Source organism: Pseudorasbora parva, chromosome 13 (assembly GCF_024679245.1).
Source record: "Pseudorasbora parva isolate DD20220531a chromosome 13, ASM2467924v1, whole genome shotgun sequence".
NCBI lineage: Eukaryota > Metazoa > Chordata > Actinopteri > Cypriniformes > Gobionidae > Pseudorasbora > Pseudorasbora parva.
The window spans coordinates 28,605,458-28,625,013 of NC_090184.1; the positions used below are offsets into that span (position 1 = coordinate 28,605,458).

General features: G+C 38.2%; 2 protein-coding genes across 2 annotated transcripts in view; one reads left to right on the top strand and one right to left on the bottom strand.

Annotated features, from left to right (window-relative positions):
• gnai3 (guanine nucleotide binding protein (G protein), alpha inhibiting activity polypeptide 3) overlaps positions 1–19,556 on the bottom strand; it is a 354,328-nt gene that overhangs the window by 79,346 nt on the left and 255,426 nt on the right. The gene's annotated exons all lie outside the window — the stretch shown is intronic.
• On the top strand, positions 12,787–17,091 carry amigo1 (adhesion molecule with Ig-like domain 1). The gene is made up of 2 exons (XM_067412657.1): positions 12,787–12,983; positions 14,801–17,091. Exon 2 carries the CDS (start codon positions 14,895–14,897, stop codon positions 16,404–16,406), a length of 1,512 nt encoding a protein of 503 aa, XP_067268758.1. The 5' UTR covers positions 12,787–12,983; positions 14,801–14,894; the 3' UTR covers positions 16,407–17,091.

Genomic DNA, 19,556 nt, shown 5'->3' on the forward strand with positions numbered 1-19,556 from the left:
GTTTAATCCAATTCAATCATGTATGCTAAGCTATGCTAAAAGTGCTACCACTAGATACTGAGATCGACTGAATGGATTCATAAACAGTACATCTCAACTGTTTAACTCTAAGGGACTTGGACATGAGCCTACCTTCAAAAATGTGGAGTGGAGTAACACAGGCAAAATGATAAAAAAAAAAAAAAAACGAAACTGAAAAAGACCAAAAATAAGGTCACACAAAGGATAATATGCTTCTTCTAAAGGGTTCTTTAAATTTGAGTCAAGAATGTTAGGGTTAGAATCCCAATGAACCTTTTTTGCTAAGAGTATATGAAAGCTGCAGATGTCATCAAAAGATAGATGGCCGGGTTATTACATTAGCCTGATTGGATGCTGTTGGACTGGAGAGAAATTATGTGGTTTTGTGGCCTGAAATGGCTCATAAATCTTCTACCATGAGCAAATGTATTTCCTATTCTATAATGTCTCTCTTATTTCAGTCCAGGAGGCAATTCTGTGTTCATAATCACAATATATAAAACTCTTAAATAAATGACAATGGCTTTTGCAGACTGCAAGCAGCAAATCTCGCAAAACGGTAAGCCCAGCACTGTCAAATCACTGGACGAATCAGAAGAAACAGGACAGGGCAAGCGTTGCAAGGGTATTTACAGTAGCAACTGTCTGTCTGTGTGTCGGCAGCATGTCACATGAGGCGCTTAGCAGAATGCTGCAGGGATGATATATTTTCATAGTCCAAAATCCAGAAAAGAGTTAGCGTTTTGCCACTTCTGATTTCATTATCCTGTTTTTTTAGTGGGTTTTAAATGCCTGAAATATGTGCTAATCTATGTGCTAAACTAAGATAATCTAAGTTCAAGATATTCTATAATGTCAAATACATCAGTAATACCCCCTTGAATGTTTTTTTAAGCTTTTACTTGCAAACTATTCTAACACAAGCTTACAGGGAAGACATTTAAAAACAAAATAAAAAACAAAAGATTTGTTAAAGGATTAATGTTGACGTTGAAGCAACAGTGGTTTGTTTATAGCCTGCCTTTCACTTTTTACTTCTGGCTATTGTTTTTTGGCTTTAAAATTCATTCAAGTGTTCATTTGTGAAGAGTGTCATGATGAACATAGTGTGTAAGAATCATAAACTTTTGTTGGTCAAAGAGCTTATTTTCGGCAATGATCCAAAAGCCAGAGGAACAATCCTAAAAGATGCCGTTATGTTCCAATATTATATTCCAATATCTGCCAACTATCAGTGCTAAAATTTACCATAAAAACTAAAAACAAAAGCTTTGGCTCAGAAATATGCTCTTCGTGCTGACCTAGAGACCGTTAGCCTGAGACTCATTAAGGGAAATGTTTATTTTCACATATGCTTGCAGTGCAACCACTGACTGAATAAGAGATGAGTGGGAGAGTGAACTAAGTCTAGCAGTGTGTCTCTCTCAGTAAAAATCTTTTGGCAGTGTGTCTTTGAAGCAGTATACTCAGCAAAGGGAAAGTCAAAAAGCAGGTGGAAAATCTCTCCAGCTGCTTGAACAAATCTTAGTTATTAGCTGAGGATGGGGGCGACTTCCTCTCTGTGCTGACTAATGAGCCCTCATAGTGCTGTTCATCCGGAAAACAACAGCAAAATCAGAGTTATCATCGATGTAGCCTTCTTCGTTAACACTTGGAATATAATAAGATGTGGATTTCTACGCAGCTTGACAAATCCATCTCATCTGATCACACTAGTCGAATTAAGCCATCAATAAGCAGTGAAAGAAGAGGAAGAGAAAGTGCTATATGCACATAGAATGCACATAAGCCATTAAGCATTAGCTTCTCCTTGGGTTCTTAAGTGCACTTTGAACCACCATTAACCACATGTGAGACAGGCTCTAAGCGAAAAACTGGCAAAGCCACAGGAATAAAAGAGTGCAAATCCATCAATCTACTTAAAGACCAAATCCCTGCAGTTGAAGTAACATTATGTAGCTGATTTTTGACTGAGCTCTCCCCCTGGAAGTTGGAAGAACCCACAGAAGAGGAACTGCCCCCATGAATAAAACACCTGCTACTCTATTGTTACCCTGGTCAGTCTAATTATGTTATAAATAACCAGCATTTGTCTGGTGTATTTAGCAGTTATGTATTATTCAAGTTGCGTTGACTAGCTGTTGTTGCTTAGCCTTAACTGTTAACAGCAAATGACAAGCTCATTAAACGTAATTTTATATACAGTATATACAAATAATATATATGGGGAGAATGTGTGTGTGTGTGTGTGTATATATATATATATATATATATATATATTATATATATATATATATATATATATATATATATATATTGTAAGGGAAGATTCAAATATAAATATTAAAAGGTATTGTGAAATTAAAAATGCACTTGCAGACTTATACATGCACACACATATAAGAAAGAACGTTAAGCAAAGAGGAAGGAAAGGAAGAAAGAACATGAATAAACCAGCAACCTCTGACAAGATCGCCTGATAACCTGAGTCATTGATAAAAATCAACTGATAGCCAGTCAGCAGTTTAAGTTCTTCTGGAAATACCCAAAGACTGTGTATATATACCTATGCCTTTTGACTCTTGGGTGTTCTCATCTTATATATATACTGTAAAAAATTCAGTAAAAATAGGTCAAAATGTACTGTATAAATATGAAGGAATTTTCCATATTGTTTTTTTTTTTTTTTTTTTTACAGGTGTTTTACCTGTATTTTGAATTACACATTGCATTAGTTTGGGTTTTAAGGGTTAACAGAAATTTCCATAAAATAACTGGATAATGTACTGGCAGAAAATTACCAGTGCATTTTCCGTTTTTATTTTTTACAGTTTATATTTATATTTACATTTGCGCTCATAGATAAATATTAAATCATAATTATATACTGCAAATAGTTTTTTCAATAAAATACTTATACAATAATGATACAATAATCAGTGTTGGGAGTAACGCATTACAACTTGAGTTACATAATCGGATTACTTTTTTCAAGTAACTAAGCAACGCGTTGTTTTTAAATTTACAACAAAGTTACTTTTTCAAATAAGTAACAAAAGTTACTTTTTCACATTTGACTGACTTCTCCATTGTCCCAATGTTGAGAGAAATCAGGAGTAAGTGCATAGTCGTGGAGTGTGTTAACATGACGGTTATTGAAGTTCTAGACTAAATGTGACCATGCATTTACTCATTTCATTTGCACACAAAAGATTCAGTATTCCTCAAAATAAATATAAAACAGTGAATTCTTCTGATTTATCCTATTCTTCTGCGGTCTAGAATGGCGGTTTGTGCGAGCTGAGCCACTGTACAATACGTGAATTTGCATTTCCTTCAGCCTACATGAAAAATGAAACTTTTTTATTATAAAAAACCAACAAACAAGCCCATGTGAGGAAAAGTAACACAAAAGTAACATAACACATTACTTTTCTTAAAAAAGTAACTAAGTAACGTTAGTTACTTTTTAAGGGAGAAACACAAAATTGTAATGCATTACTTTACAAAGTAACTTTCCACTGTCAATAATCAATAAAATCATCCTGAAAACAAAATAAATTTACTTGAGAAGGAGAATATGTCTAATCACTGCCGATTTAAAAAAAAAGAAAGTAATAGTTTCATTCAGTAATATTTAATAATTAGTAATTACTTTATGCAGTAAAGACACATTAAACTGAAGTGCTTTAAAGACAATAATTGTAAAAAATACATCTATTTCAACTAAATGCTGTTCTTTTGAACTTTCTACTCATCAAAATGTATCACAATTTCCATACAAATATTAAGCAGAAGGTGTTATCACAATTGATAATAATCAGAAATGAGCGCCAAATCAGCATAATTACTATGATTTCTGAAGGACTGTGTGACACTGGAGACTGGAAGTAATGACTACTTTCGTTAACCCACTTTATGGTTTGGCATGGTGTTAGCTTTTATGCATGCTTAGTTTAGATATTTGACTGATTCATAAAACAGTGAAAATGCTTTTAGCAGTGCTCTCAGATGAGAACTTATCATATCAAATTTGTCTGTTTCTATACAAAGACATCAAATGCACCTGCTGGGGACATAGTATGTGTTTACCATCTGCAGGGGCACAGACATTGAAGCTCTGTTTACAATTGTGGAGACAACACAGGGATCAATTTGTCTACTCAGCATTGCAAGCTATTGTTAGAGCGATGAGTAATTGTTGGAGAGCAAGAACAGAAAAGGAAAGGTGATCTCTCTAAATTCGATATTTAAATGTTAATTTATTATCAAATGGGGAGCATCCTTTATTGCGACGCAGTGTATGGGGCAGTTTCTTCCCCCCCCCCCCCCCCCCCCCCAGTTAATTTATTCTTTATCACTCTATCTGTTGTATTCCTGGTAAACCCCGGCTAAGCAGACATCCCAACAACAATCAGAGGGTGGGCAACCCAACTGCCACGGCTCATGTAAAACCACAACAGTTGCCAGGCAACGCTGTTCCCTCCACAGCAGGAGCAAGAGTCCAATTGAACATTAATGATTCTGAGCACAAACACACTGGACTGCTGGCGTCTGCTAGATATTTTACTATAGTTAATTGCGCAAGAAAGTGAGTGCAAAAACACACAGAAATCTTCAGTTCATCTGGGCTAATGAAGAGGCTAATGGAGTCTCAATCCCAGGCCCATTCTGGAGCCTGTGGGTCCTTGTGGATCTGTGCAGTATCCCCTTCAAATTTCTAGTAGTTTAATTCTTGCATGAGCGGCTCCTGTCTATCCATGTCCATGTATGGTTTTAGTTTGGCATCCTAATTTATCTTGTTGGTTGTTCACACTTCAGCTGAGATAATAATTTAAGATGTATCCTGCTGGCAGTTTTTCCCTTGCACTCAACCCTGGTCTTTAAGTCCTAAGTAAAAGTTTTGATTATGGTGTGCTATATAACATGTGTTCATGTTTTGCATGTAAAAAAAACTGTATTTTTCACACAATTTACTTATCTGTACAGCGCTGTTTCCTCTGTCCTAAAAACAGCCTGATGATTTCCTTGTTCTATGAAGTCCCTCCTTCAGAAATACGTAACGAATTCTGATTGGGTCAGCGCTTTCCGTGTTGTGATTGGACAGCAGCTTAGCGCACTTTGCCCGGAAAGGTCCCGCCTCTTACCATAATGGGGAGATGCAAGCGCTGAATGTGCGCTCTTCTCCACGTGGGAGAGCAACAAGACCACGCCCCCTATTTTGCGTGTTCTTGTGGGCAGAGGGTTAGTCAACAAACGGTTCTAGTGACGTCATTCCTGCAGGAAGTGCAGGGGTGTAGTCCAAACCAATGGGGTAATCTAGCACTTGGAAAGCATTCCACCCATAGGGGCGGCCATTGATAACAAAGCCATCACCTGCTGTTAGCATCCCATTGACTCCCATTCATTTTTGAGTCACTTTGACAGTGAATAACTTTACATCTGAGGCGTATAAAGACTCCATTTGTCCATTGTTTATTTATAAAGAAACATGACAATGCATAAAAGGCTCCATTACCTTGTATCTTACACTATCGCCACGTAGAAGCTGTTTTTGTAAAAATAGGCTAACGATTGCGTCATAACAACGCGACTCTGTCGCACAGTTGAGAAATTACAGTATAGACCTGAGGAGACGCTCACAGGCAATCTTTTACTGTCTATGAGACAGTCTGAGGGACGTGGAGACATAAAGTCTGATAAAGTCAAGGGAGAAGAATGGAGAGAAGCCAATAGTGAGACAAAAGCAACGGAGAAAATATTTAATCAACGTGATTCAGATTTCGCTTTCCACAACTACTAGAAGACCTACAACTGTCAGACAGGAGGCTCACGTCACATCTACGTCGTCAAGCTCAGTCTGAGCCTGCGCAGTTCGCTCAGCCATCAGGAAGTGAGTGCCTCTGATTGGCCTCATTTTTCCGCCGTTGAAGTCAATGAGATAGCTCTGTCTATTTCTTTACTGTCTATGGTCCAAACCAGCCGTTCGCTGTAGGCTTTGAAAGGGAACTTCTGTTAAATAAAATATCTCGCTTGGCATTGAACTTTGAGCTTTATAATTTTACAGGTATTATTTATGCTCTAACAGCAAAATTTCACGCTAACTAAAGTTTGAAAGATGGAATCGCAAAGAACGGGACCTTTAACCACTTCAGCTCTGCACCCCCTCTTGGACCCACCGGGGGGTCCAAAATTGCATCATCATAATCTTTTTTAAAAATCTATAACTCGCGCACCACAAAACTAGACATATATGGTATCATTTGAAAGATTAGAACCTCAGCTTTCTTAATAACCCAATAACTTCTGCATTTATATTACACAGAAGAAAATAATACGGTCTGAATTCGACCCCCCCCCCCTGTGTTAAAATGTAGAGTTTTTTCTGTAAAATGAGACCATTTTTATCAATTTACTTCAATGTATGTGGGTAGGGCGCTCCTTTAAATTCAGATAGTCCTAATTCTCCTAAAAATGCAAAATGTGCTGCAGAGCTGAAGTGGTTAAAACAACAGTCCACTAAAAATGGAAAATTCCAAACCTCTATGACTTTCTATCTTCTGTAGAACTCAAAATATGATATTTTGTAGAGTGTATTAAATGTTTTGCCCATATAATAAAAGTGAATGGGGTCCAAACCAACATTCAAACCATACAACAAACCATAATTTTTCACTGCGTGTTTTTATTAAACCATGACAGTATATATAGGCTATATTTTAATATATATATATATATATATATATATATATATATATATATATATATATATATATATATATATATATATATATATATATATATATATATATATATATATATATATATATATATATTGCACTTTGAGATTCTTCGGAATGAAAAGTGTATTATAAATAAAATCAGTGGGCTCTAAAACATCATGATTGTACCCCACTGAAGAAAAAACAAAACAATCATTTAAAAAATATATCCTTTTGTGTTCTGTTCACCTATGCATATTTGGCCTATTCTAACTCAGTTATAATCCAAATAGATTCTACAATCCTTTAATGAGAAGCATAATGTGTTAATAAATCTTTGTGCATTTGGGAAGGTTTAGAGAATGGGAGATAGATTTATTGAGGATTATATGGATTCATCCTTTAGTGCTGCAACATCTCCAGCCCACCTACTGTGATCACCTTTGTTCTCCAGCTCTGATTTATGGAACGGTTCATAAGCTCCCACTGGAAAAAGATTCTGAGAGAGAAAAGGGTGACAGAAAAAGAGCCTGATGCTGTTTTGCAGGTCTTCAGTTTCAATTGTTATCACAAAAACACTCTCACATAAACTACAGAACATGTCAGCAGAGAAGACGAGCGATCACAGTATCAGCTAAAATATCAGTATCAGATATCAGTAAGAGTAAAATGTGTCTAGCGAATTAGTCACTGCGACTCTATTCTTGGAAGTTATGGAGTTATTTATTTACTGGCTTTTTTAGTTAGAATGATGCCTTCAGAGACTTCTATTCATGGCAAGTTGTTTTGAGAGGAAATTCTGTGACACAAAAGGAAAAAGACAATTAATTAAAGACCGGACTAATGCAATTATGTATGCAAGAGTGCAATTACAAACCTGCAGGAGCATCAGTGTCAGCCTGTCGCCTACTCTCCTGGGTTTTCATGGAAGAGAATTACATTTACTCCCTTAAGTAAGAGATTATTGCTTGATGTTTGTAACAGATTTGTGACATATTTCTTTTGATGTTTATCTTTTACTAAGGCAAGGCAAGGCAAGGCAAGTTTATTTATATAGCACATTTCATACACAATGGCAATTCAAAGTGCTTTACATAGAAAGGAATTAAAATAGGAATAAAAAATGCATAAGAAAAAGAATGCAATGTAAAGAGAATTTAAAAATAATAAAATTATGATAACCAAAGAAAAGAACAAAGGTAAACTAAAACAGTTATAAAAAGAATTTAAAAAATGATGCATAAGGTGCGATCAGTCGGACGTACAGTGGCACAGAGCTCATTCAGTAAATGCACAGCTAAACAGATGTGTTTTGAGTCTGGATTTGAATGTAGCTACTGTTGGAGCACATCTGATCTGTTCAGGAAGCTGGTTCCAACTACGGCTGGCCTAATAGCTAAAAGCAGACTCTCCTAGCTTTGAGTGAACTCTTGGTATTTCTAACTGATTTGATCCTGCTGATCTGAGTGATCTGTTGGGTTTGTATTTAATCAGCATATCTGCAATGTATTGAGGTCCTAGGTCATTGAGAGATTTATAAACAAGTAGTAGTACTTTAAAATCGATCCTAGATGTAACTGGAAGCCAGTGTAAAGACCTGAGGACTGGTGTGATATGGTCATATTTTCTGGTTCTGCTCACAATCCTGGCAGCAGCGTTCTGTATGAGCTACAGCTGTCTAATGGTCTTTTTTGGAAGGCCGGTGAGAAGGCCATTACAATAGTCCACCCTACTGGTGATGAAAGCATGAACCAGTTTCTCTATGTCTTGACTGGAGACAAAACATCTAATTCTTGCAATATTTTTCAGATGATAGTATGCTGATTTAGTTATTGCTTTGACATGACTACTGAAACTCAGGTCTGACTCCAAAATCACTCCAAGATTCTTGACTTGATTTTTTGTTATCAGACCTTTAGCCTCAAGATATGCGTTCACCTTGAGAATTTCATCTTTTTTTCCAAATGTAGTGATTTCAGTTTTGTCTTTGTTTAACTGAAGATAGTTTTGGCACATCCAGTTGTTAACTTCATCAATGCATTTGCACAGGGAGTCAATGGGGCTGTAGTCATTAGGTGACAGTGCTAAGCTGGGTGTCGTCAGCATAGCTGTGGTAAGCAATATTGTTCTTTTTCATTATTTGGCTCAGTGGCAGCATATACAGGTTAAACAGGAGTGGTGCAAGAATGGACCCTTGTGGGACTCCGCATGTCATGGACGTCCATTTAGACTTATGGTCTCCTATACTCACATAATAACCTCTCCCTTCTAAATATGATCTGAACCATTTGAGGACCATCCCAGAAAGCCCGACCCAGTTTTCCAGCCTGTCAAGAAGTATGTTGTGGTCAACAGTATTGAATGCAGCACTGAGGTCGAGTAGAACCAGAATTGATGTTTTGCCTGTATCAGAATTTAAGCGAATATCATTTATAATCTTTATGAGCGCTGTCTCTGTGCTGTGATGCGGTCGGAAACCAGATTGAAAATTGTCAAAGAATCCGTTTGAGTTTAAGAATTTGTTCAGTTGATTGAAAACAACTTTTTCAATGATCTTGCCAATGAAGGGGAGATTTGAGATTGGTCTGTAGTTGCTCAATATGGAATTATCCAGATTTCTTTTTTTCAGAAGAGGACTATTGCAGAACTATTGCAGTTTTAAGGGCGGTTGGAAAAGTCCCATAGAGAAGTGAGGAGTTCACCACTTCTAGGAGATCTGCTTCTAAACAGTTAAACACACTTTTGAAAAAAGAAGTGGGAAGTGCGTCAAGGGCGCAGGTTGATGTTTTAAGGTGCTGTACTGTGTCTTCTAAAATTTTACCATCAATTATTTCGAAATCAGACATAGTAATTTTCTGAGGTTTTGGTCTGATCTGTCTGACCCCAGAGCAACTCAAGGATGTGCTGATCACCTTTCTGATATTATTGATTTTCTCGGAGAAGAAGGAAGCAAACTCGCTGCATTTGCTGTCTGAGGGCATTTCTCTGGGAATGAGACTCGGGTTTTGTTAGTCTGTCTACAGTAGCAAAAAGAGTGTGCGTGTTGTTTATGTGTCTGTTTATAATATTTGAGAAGAAGATCTGTCTAACTTTGCCTAGTTCAACATTGAAAGCATGAAGGCTGTCTTTATAGATGTTATAATGGACTACAAGTTTTGTCTTCCGTTCAGATTTTCTGCATTGTCTTTTCATTATTTGAACTGCTGTTGAGTTTCTCCATGGAGCCTTTTGTTTACTAATATTCGTATCATATTTAAATGTTCTAATACTGATAATGGCCTTATGCAATTTTAGCTTACATTAAATGTAAAAGTATAGCGTCACGGGACACAGGGAATAGACATAAAAGTCATACAAGTCACAGTTTTTTGTCTGGATGTCCAGTAAAGAGCACATTCAAAGGCTTTCATATATACCAAATGTTTGGAGGTTTCACCATGACAACCACCTCTCCTTGGTCTTTAAAAAAAGGAGATTACTTTGATCAAAATGTACTATCAAATTTAGCACTCTTACGCCGCATTCACACGGGGCGTAGGCGTTAACGCTTCCCATTTACTTTGAATGGGTGACATCATCCGTTGCCGAACTGAATTGTGGGTTCCGTCGCGGCGCTTCACTCGGGTTGCAAGCGGCAGAAGTTGAAGAATTCTCAACTTTTCAAGCGCCAGCGCAGGCGTCATCCAACCAGATCGCTGTATGCAAATATCCTACAGCAGACGCTAGCCAATTGCGTTCATTACTGCTCCGTGAACCATCCAGACCGTTAAAAATCCAGACGCAGCTCCTTGACCACTACGTGATATTCTTCCCGCTGTCTGCGCTTTTTCAGGATTTAATGTACTTAACAGCTTCGTGCACCTGTGCAGTGCGCTGACAACAACTACACGGGCAATCGCACTCGCACATACAACCAAATCGGCATCCATTTCGTCTCACAGACTAGCTGTCATAAAAAGGCGCCTTTTTGTGTTGTGTTTTGGTCCAAGCGGCAAGTTAATGTGATTGGCTGTTGTCACTATGACGATCGCGTCAGCACCCAGCTTCAGCCACGCCCTCCATCAAGCGTTAACGCCTACGCCCCGTGTGAATGCAGCGTTATGTAAATCTGCCAATTTTTTGTATTAAGTCGTTTAATTTGGACATATTTTCAAATTGTTTGTCATGAATCAACATCTCAGGAAAATTGTTTTGGGGTTTCTCATTAAAATAATTGTCTGTTACAAATCAAGGCATTGATTTCATACATTATTGTAGAGGACACCAGCAACAAGTGAATAGGGAAAGAAATATATCAATATTCCTATGAAATATTAGATATCAATATGAAAATGTTGTCATTATTACACTTTTTTTATTACATTTTGCCCCAAGAACACATGAATGTGCAAATTAGATACATTTTATAGATACACCTATCAGGCATAACTTTATGACCCAATATTGTGTTGGTCCGCCTTTTGCTGCCTGACCCATCAAGGCATAGACTCCACTAGACCCCTGAAGGTGTGCTGTGGTATCTGGCACCAATATGTTAGCAGCAGATCCTTTAAGTTCTGTAAATTGAGAGGTGGAGCCTCCATGGATCAGACTTGTTTGTTCAGCACATCCCACAGATGCTCGATTGGATTGAGACGTGGGAAATCTGGAGGCCAAGTTGACACCTCAAATGTGGAAACGGGTCAGCATGGGCATCCTGACTGGTCTGCAACTATAGCCCTATACGCAACAAATTGTGATGCACTGTGCTTTCTGACACCTATCTATCAGAACAAGCATTAACTTCTTGAGAAATTTGAACTACAGTAGCTTGTCTGTTTGATTGGGCCACATGGGTGAGGCTTCAATAAGCCTTGGCAATAAGTAATCTGCCCATATTAGTAATCTGTGTGGTGATATATATAGTGGCCGTCTATAGCAGTAATCACAATTTGGCCCTTGTCAGATTCACTCAAATCCTTCCGCTTGCCTATTTTTCCTGCTTCTAACACATCAACTCTTAGGACAAAATGTTCACTTGCTGCCTAATATATCCCACCTAACAAGTGCTGTGATAAAGAGATAATCATTCACTTCCTCTGATCGGTGTACATTGTATCCAATGGGAAACCACATTTATGGCCATTTTACCCACATATCGAATGAAGTTAAATGGTATATCAATTAATTCCATCATATCTTTCATAGTTGAGAATCATCTTTATATACATTTTGGTTAAACATTTTGATTGGTGAATGAAAAAAAAACAAAAAAAAAAAAAACGGATAGCCTAACACTAGGACATGAACAAAATATAATTTAATATGATTTGTTTCTTATGCTCTAGAATTACAAACTTTTTTCTTCTGGGTCTCAGAAAGCATGTGCACTAGGCTATACAAAGTTGCTGCAAAGTCTTTTCTACTTAAATTACATCAACTGGCTTAAATGTAGTTTTGATTAGTTTAAGCAATGCAAAAACATAACTTATTGATCATATACATTTTTTACAGTGTATATATTTTATATAGTAGGCTATTACTCCATTTTCCCTGCAATTGCCTAAAGACTGTTACATACAAATATGCTAATTTTGTTAGAACAAGGCTTCTAACTGGTATAAACTGGTCATTAGCTGGTGTAAGAAGCCAGTCGTTGCTGGTCGTTCCAAACAGCTATCCAAAAGCTGGATTTTCCAACATAGTATGCGTACACACACAGCTATAAATAGCCTACAGTAAATAAACAAATAGTTTGCAGTTTTCCATAGGCTCTCTCGTTGACTAACTGAAAAATATCTGACTGATTTCATTATTATTATTATTATTATTATTTTGTAGCTAGCACACCAGCGATATTTTCCAGGAACAATGTTTTCCTTTTTGTTATTAAAGGAAAAAAACAAAATTCTTTCACAAAATACATGTGCTCGCTCAGCTGGAAAAAAATGAAATTAAGCTAACTCAAAACGAGAACACGCCGCCAGTGAGCCGATGGACCTCGGATGCTTCGCCAATGCGGACACAGACTCAAGTGCTCCAGCAGCCGTTGAGTGTGTGTGTGTGTGTGTGTGTGTGTGTGTGTGCAGGTCTGCTCATGCGCCCATGAAGAGATGCTGCTGCTGATCAGAGGTGTGTGTGTGCTGCGGCGGGCTTATTTACACCCGTTCAGGCACACTGCATCAAAGAAAAGCTCTGGCGCTCCTTAGGAAATGGACTTTCTAAAGGGATTCATGTGTCTTTGCGGTGGTACATCTCAAGGTTAGTATTGAGATATGGTGTTAAGCAAATCTATTTCTTTACGTAATCTTATTCTTGCCCATGTTATTCTCTATCAGTGTGTCTGCCATCATTTTTCGCTCTGCGCCCGAACTGGAAACGTTTTATTTTCTCTCTTGAATGCTCCTCTTCCTCGTCGTTTCCGTTATTCTTTTCTAAAAATGGGAAAGACGTGTGTGATGTGAAACGAGTTAAAAGAGAAAATAGATTTCTTTGAAATTACATATTAGGCACACAGTATGCAGGTAATGCATTTATTCGGGCTTTTTGTACTGTGTATTTTTTATCCAATTAAAATGACGGGTTACTGTATGCACAGGGTAAATGGTGCAATGCTACACCATGATGAGTCCGTAGAGGCCATAACACAGAGATCTTAACACTTATGAGTTTCGCCTTGGAGCGTTTGTCAAATTTGCTTTTTTTCCTGACGTCAAATGTAATCAAATATACTTGAATAAATAAGTAAAAAACGTATTTCTGTTGTAGCCACAGATTCCGCCATGTGCGCAACGTATACTCGTATCTGAATGAATAGCTCACAGCTTGTTTGTAAACCTATGCGCATGCATTGGGTTGAGCGCGCGCTTGTCCTGACAATACTGTTCACATTCACATTCATTCATGTTACTTTAACCCGTTCAGACCCGAATTATATCACAAAACAAGACCGTTCTTTATTTATTTCGATTTAAAAACCTTGTTGGAAAATACATATGTGTGTTAGTTGTTTACATGGAGCTAGCTCCTTGACCAGCTACCATGTAACAAGCACAAGTTTGACCACCTTATAACCAGATGGTAGCTAGTTTTTGCTGGTCCAAGACACTCTGCCAGCTTGGAGCATCTAATGACAAGCTTTCTACCAGATAACATGTTCTAAAAGCCCAGTTATCAACCATTAACGCAGCCATAGAGCCAACGACAACAACAACAAAAGATAATGATTACACATGCTTTGATAGTTACATTTATTTTAATTGATATGTTGGGAATGGTTCTGAAAGATCTAGGGATCAGGTTATATTTAAAAGGAAAATTTAATGTAATTGCTAATTAATAGGCCTATATTAAATAGACATATTACATTGACATTCAAAACTGTGTTGGTTTTGATTTTGTTGGCAATACTTAAAGATAAAAAGATGAAATATAACAGTAAACACATTCCTCATATGAACAAGCAAAGAAACAAACAATAAATGTCCATGCTACACGGATGGTCCCTTGGATCGTCCTCTCAATCCTGCATCTTTTGGGGCGAGCAGCTCACAGTGCCACACTGCCCACAACTTTGGTATGTTTCCAGAGAGACATATAAGTCGAATGTCTGTCATAAGCAGTTTAAATCAGTTGCTTATGTCTGTTGCTTATTTTTAATTGCGGGTAAATGTTTTTGAATTCAAAAATATCTATCTGACAACTCAGGCATGGTCTGCAGATAATCTGAATACATTTTGGTTAAGATTAGGCATACAGTATACATTAATGTATACAGTGTACCTTTTTTAATATGAGACCCAATGAGACATTGCAATGGACATAAAATAAATCAGTGTGAATTAGTATGCCCGTTTACATGTTGCCACACTCAAAAAACAGCAATCAAACTTTTTAACTTAAACTTAAATAGCAATTTGTTAAAAAATTGATCCGATTACTAAATGACAAAAAAAGAAAAGACAATACCAAATTTAAAATTTCGTGTTTTGGGTCGGGGTGTGAACAGGTAAACATTTTGAGGCAACTCTGTTTTTAAAAAAGTACATAAATACTCTTGTTTCTTTTTTGTCTTATAGCTCTAAATTTGCCTCATCAGTCCCACAGGCTGTTCTTCCAAACAGTGCGGAAAGGATTTAAACAGCCACGTTACTGAAGAGGATTTTATAACTTATGCAACATCCACATATTAACAGCGTGTCAGAAATGCCCCCTTCTAATAAGTGGTGCATTAGGCGGGCTCTCTGCTTGTCCTTTATTCTTGCACTGATCCCCAGGACCAGAGGATCGACACTGAATTGTCACAAAATGTGCATATGCGCCAGTAACATTGTTAGCTGCTCCAAGATGAATCTGACAATGGTTCCGTCCGACCTGCCCAACTACACAGCTGTGCTTGACATTAGTTTTAACGAGATAACTGGACTACGTGCGCAATGGACCAAGCACAAACTTCCCAAACTCCACAACCTCTTGCTCAGCCACAACGGTTTGGATTTCCTCTCTTCGGAGGCGTTCATTTTCGTAAAGGAACTGCGCTACTTGGATCTTTCGTCAAATAATCTGCGCCAGCTAGACGAGTATATTTTTGAGCCACTGACAAATCTGGAGGTTCTGCTGCTCTACAACAATCGCATCTCGCAGATTGACCGCACGGCCTTCTCGGGTCTCGCCGGCCTGCAGAAGCTCTACCTGAGCCAGAACCTGGTGTCCCGCTTCCCCCTGGAGCTCGTCAAGGACAAGAACCGACTGGAAAAGCTAAGCCTGTTGGACTTGTCTTCCAATCGGATCAAAGTTCTCCCCATTCATGACCTCCAGGCGCTGCCTGCCTGGGTCAAGAACGGACTGTACTTCCACAACAACTCCCTCATCTGCGACTGCGAACTGTACAGTTTGATGGCTCACTGGTATATCCGACGATTCAATTCGGCTCTGGACTTCAAGGACGACTACAAGTGCGTACATCCCGGCCCAGATAAACAGGTGCTGCGTTTGTACGATCTCAACACTCATATGAACTGCAGCACGTTTAAAGAAACCGACAAAGAAGCTTATTTGGAGCAGACGCTCACCCTCAGCTGTGACACCAGGCATCGGGACATGTTAAAGACCTGGATGCTACCTGGAAACATAGTGTTATCTTCTGGCAATAACCGTAGCACTTTTCTCTCTGACGGCAGCCTTGAGATAAAATCAGTACGACCTGAGGACTCAGGTGTGTACACTTGCTTCGCCTTGAGTGAATACCTCAACGAAACGCTCTACGTGGTGGTCAAAGTCCACAACTTCACCCTCAATGGAAACAATGACACTCTCAACACTGCTTACACCACTTTGGTGGGCTGCTTGGCTAGTGTGGTCCTTGTTCTTATCTATCTGTACCTGACGCCCTGTCGCTGCTTCTGCTGTCCCGACCAGGGCAAATCGAAGAACCATCATGAAGACAGCATCCACTCCTCCATGCTCAGCGCCACCCCGACACATGACGATATGGCAACCAAAGCAGAGCTCAACAGGCATGTGGCCTTCATAGACCCCAAGGACCTGCAGGGGCAGAACGGAAAAGTAAATCCTAATGGAGAGGAAGAGGTAGATGAGGATGCCATGCACGGAAAAGGAAAGCGGAAGAAATCGTTGGCGGACTCCATTAGTTCTGTCTTTTCTGATACTCCCATTGTAGTCTGAGGGTGGATGTGTATTTTTGGCTGGAGACAGGTCATTGTGCTGACTTTCTCGGACAAAGGGACTGAAGTACAGTTTGCCATCCTCAGTGTTTGGCTGTTTCTGCAAAACCTTTCCAGCATTTTAATCTGTAGCACTTAAGTATATACTGTGAAAAGGTCTTGCCATATTAGTGGAATCTAACCTTGGAGTGTTTAGATGTTCCCGTGAGTTTAGGCCGACTAAGTGTGACTAGAGATAGTCTGGGTAAACATCACATGCGATCTGCAATTTCGCAATGATCAAGCTAGGAAACTAGGTTGAGAAAGATTAGAACATTAATACATCCACTATATAATCACATCATAAGCATGAGCTTTGCAGACTGCTAATGTTAAGAAGAATATTGCATAGAATGAAGCCCTTGTAGCTAATCATATTTACCCCTTTTTATGCTAACTGACCAACCTTACCACTTTATGTAAAGCCATATACCGTTGGTCATTGCAGGGGGAAAGCAATGGACTATTGCATTTGATAGTACAGTCGCAGGAAAATGTTTTTGGAATGAAAGAAATGAACAGTGAACTGATTGACTCAGTTCCCTATGTAAGAGGAAACACCCATATGATGATACTTATATAATTAGAATAAAATCCTTGTCAAACTGGATTGGCTGGTTTAATCTAGACTCTTTCCATCCAATTGGTCCATCATAAATGTTTTGGAAATTGGTTTGGAAATTGGAAATTGGTGATGTTTGATTCCAATCACAAATTTGTTCATATATATATATATATATATATATATATATATATATATATATATATATATATATATATATAATATTATATGTAAATACAGCTATTTAATTTTGACTAACTCTTGCATAAAAACGCTCTCTCAACACCCAGAGAGTGACATATCATGCTAATGCATTAATCTTTTAATAGAATGCCATGTCCCATCTGCTTGCATTCTCATCTCTAAAGCTATAATGATTTGAGCCTGGATTCATCAGCCAAAACAGTTTCGGACACTCAGACCTCTTCTCACTCTGCGTTCATTTGCACTTGTGGTGGTTGAATTCAGTGCTGACTCATCCATTGTCAGAATGGATGTCATTTTTTAGCCCTCGAATCGCCAATGTAATCTTCATCACATAAAAGCTAAAGGCTGAGGGATTTTTTTCACTATAAATTTTTAGCTTGAACCATTACAATTTGAATACATTTTCTGAATGAAATCAAGGTTGAACTCGGGTCAAAACGCAGTGATTAGCAAGTCAATCGCCCTCACGTTCTAGTATAACTACAGGCAATCCAGCAGTGATCTCTAAAAAAACAGTATTATATTTGCATAAACAATGCCATAGGACTCTAAATAAGAATGCAGTGAATCATAATGTAATACATTAAGGAAGATGCGTCTAGATCCATTCCATATGCATTTTGATTACAACAGTGTAGTCCAGATGACTTTAAAGGCATGATATGTCTGTCCTAGAACAATGGGATGTAGGCAATGATGTCATGGAGGAAGTGAGAGATTTAGAACGTCCAGTGCTGTGCACACCTAGAACCCTTAATTCTCTTCTCACGCGTTAACCATAACCACATATTGATGACAGGGTCTGGTTGGGCTCAGCAGGAGCAATCTTTGTTTCCTCCGACCTCTTTCCCTAGTAACATCGTAATTACATCCTGTTTTGCGAGCGAGGGAGTGGGTGAAGCTATTAAATGTTTGATATGTGGATGAACTCACAAACAGTATTATCTCAGGGAGAGGGAATGACAGATAATAGCAGCTATGGCAGACTGCAGTCATGGGCAGTTACGGTGTCTTACTCGTCTCTCCAGCTGCAATCCAAAATTAGTGTTGAGGGGAGGGAAAGGCCTTACCATCACATAGCGCTGTGGGAGGAGGCCTGAGATCTCTGTGGTCTGCTTGCAAAGAGACAGAAAAGCTGTGCGCCCCCTAAAACTACATCCAGCAGCTTTTCACCCCGTTGTGTGTGTTCTTCCGAAGCGTGTCCTTGGCTATTTCGCTACGAACGAGTTCTTGTGAAAGACCGCTGTTCATCTCATACTCAGCATTTGACTGTACATCTGTGCTTTTGTATGTGTAAACAGTGTTTGTTTCTACAGTGTTTATGAGATCGTGTCATTTTAGGTAGCCCCCCTTCCCCCCTTGAGGTTCCAAAGAGACTGAATTCCTTGTTCTTTCTGTGTATTGTTGTTCCTATACAGTTGTCTAGATTCCACTTGTGACTATAGGGTAATGGTAAACCTATTTTAATGACACTGACTGTAAAGGTTTTTTTCTTTCCTGTCATGTATTTTGAAATCTGATCATCTATTTGTCTAATATATGTTATTTAGGCACATAAATTGAGATCTGTTTAGTGTCAGTAAAACGAAGCATCACAAACTATCAAGCACCAAAAATTACATTTATTGTTGCATTCATTGTTTAAATTTCTATGGTCAACTTGTTTATGTCAATTGCCGTTCGCAACCCATTTTACTTTTGTAATCTGATGTATTTCCAAGTGAAACATGATATTCAACAAGAAAAAAACTTTAGGGTGGGAAACTGATTGGACTGTGAAAAGTGGCTGTTATAAAACAGAATGGAGCCAGACCAAATGCAATTGCTGGAAAAAAGAAACCTAATAGCTCTTTGGCTAATGGTTAAGATTATTCAATAACCCATGTGACATCCATGAAAAAAAGTGGGTTCAGAGGAAGATTAAGTTTGAGCAAAGAGTTCTTTCCTTGAAATAACCAGCAAACCATTCAAAACAAAACAAAGAAATGTGCGTTAAGAAAGTAAAAAGACTGAATTTTGATTACATGTCAAGTTGCAGCCTCTCAGAATGTTGGGATAATATTAGAAGTACTTGTGCTAATGCTGACTTCTAAAAACTGTGCAAAATTAGCTTTAGATCTGTTCACACCAATGACGATAACTAAAGTTTTAATAATCATTGTGAATCTTTGAGAATATTGGAGTCGAGCGCACAACAATACCGATAATTATAGAGGAATGATATAATTCTAAACACTTATATATATTTTTTTGACAGCCAGCCAGAATCTGTTTGGGTGGACACTAATGTAGTTATCACTCTTGGTGTGAACAGGCCTTAACTTCTGTACTCTTGGTAGTAGA

Excerpts from the sequence above, each read along its gene's own strand:
- amigo1 (XM_067412657.1), top strand. The coding sequence starts at position 14,895 with ATGCAACATCCACATATTAACAGCGTGTCAGAAATGCCCCCTTCTAAT.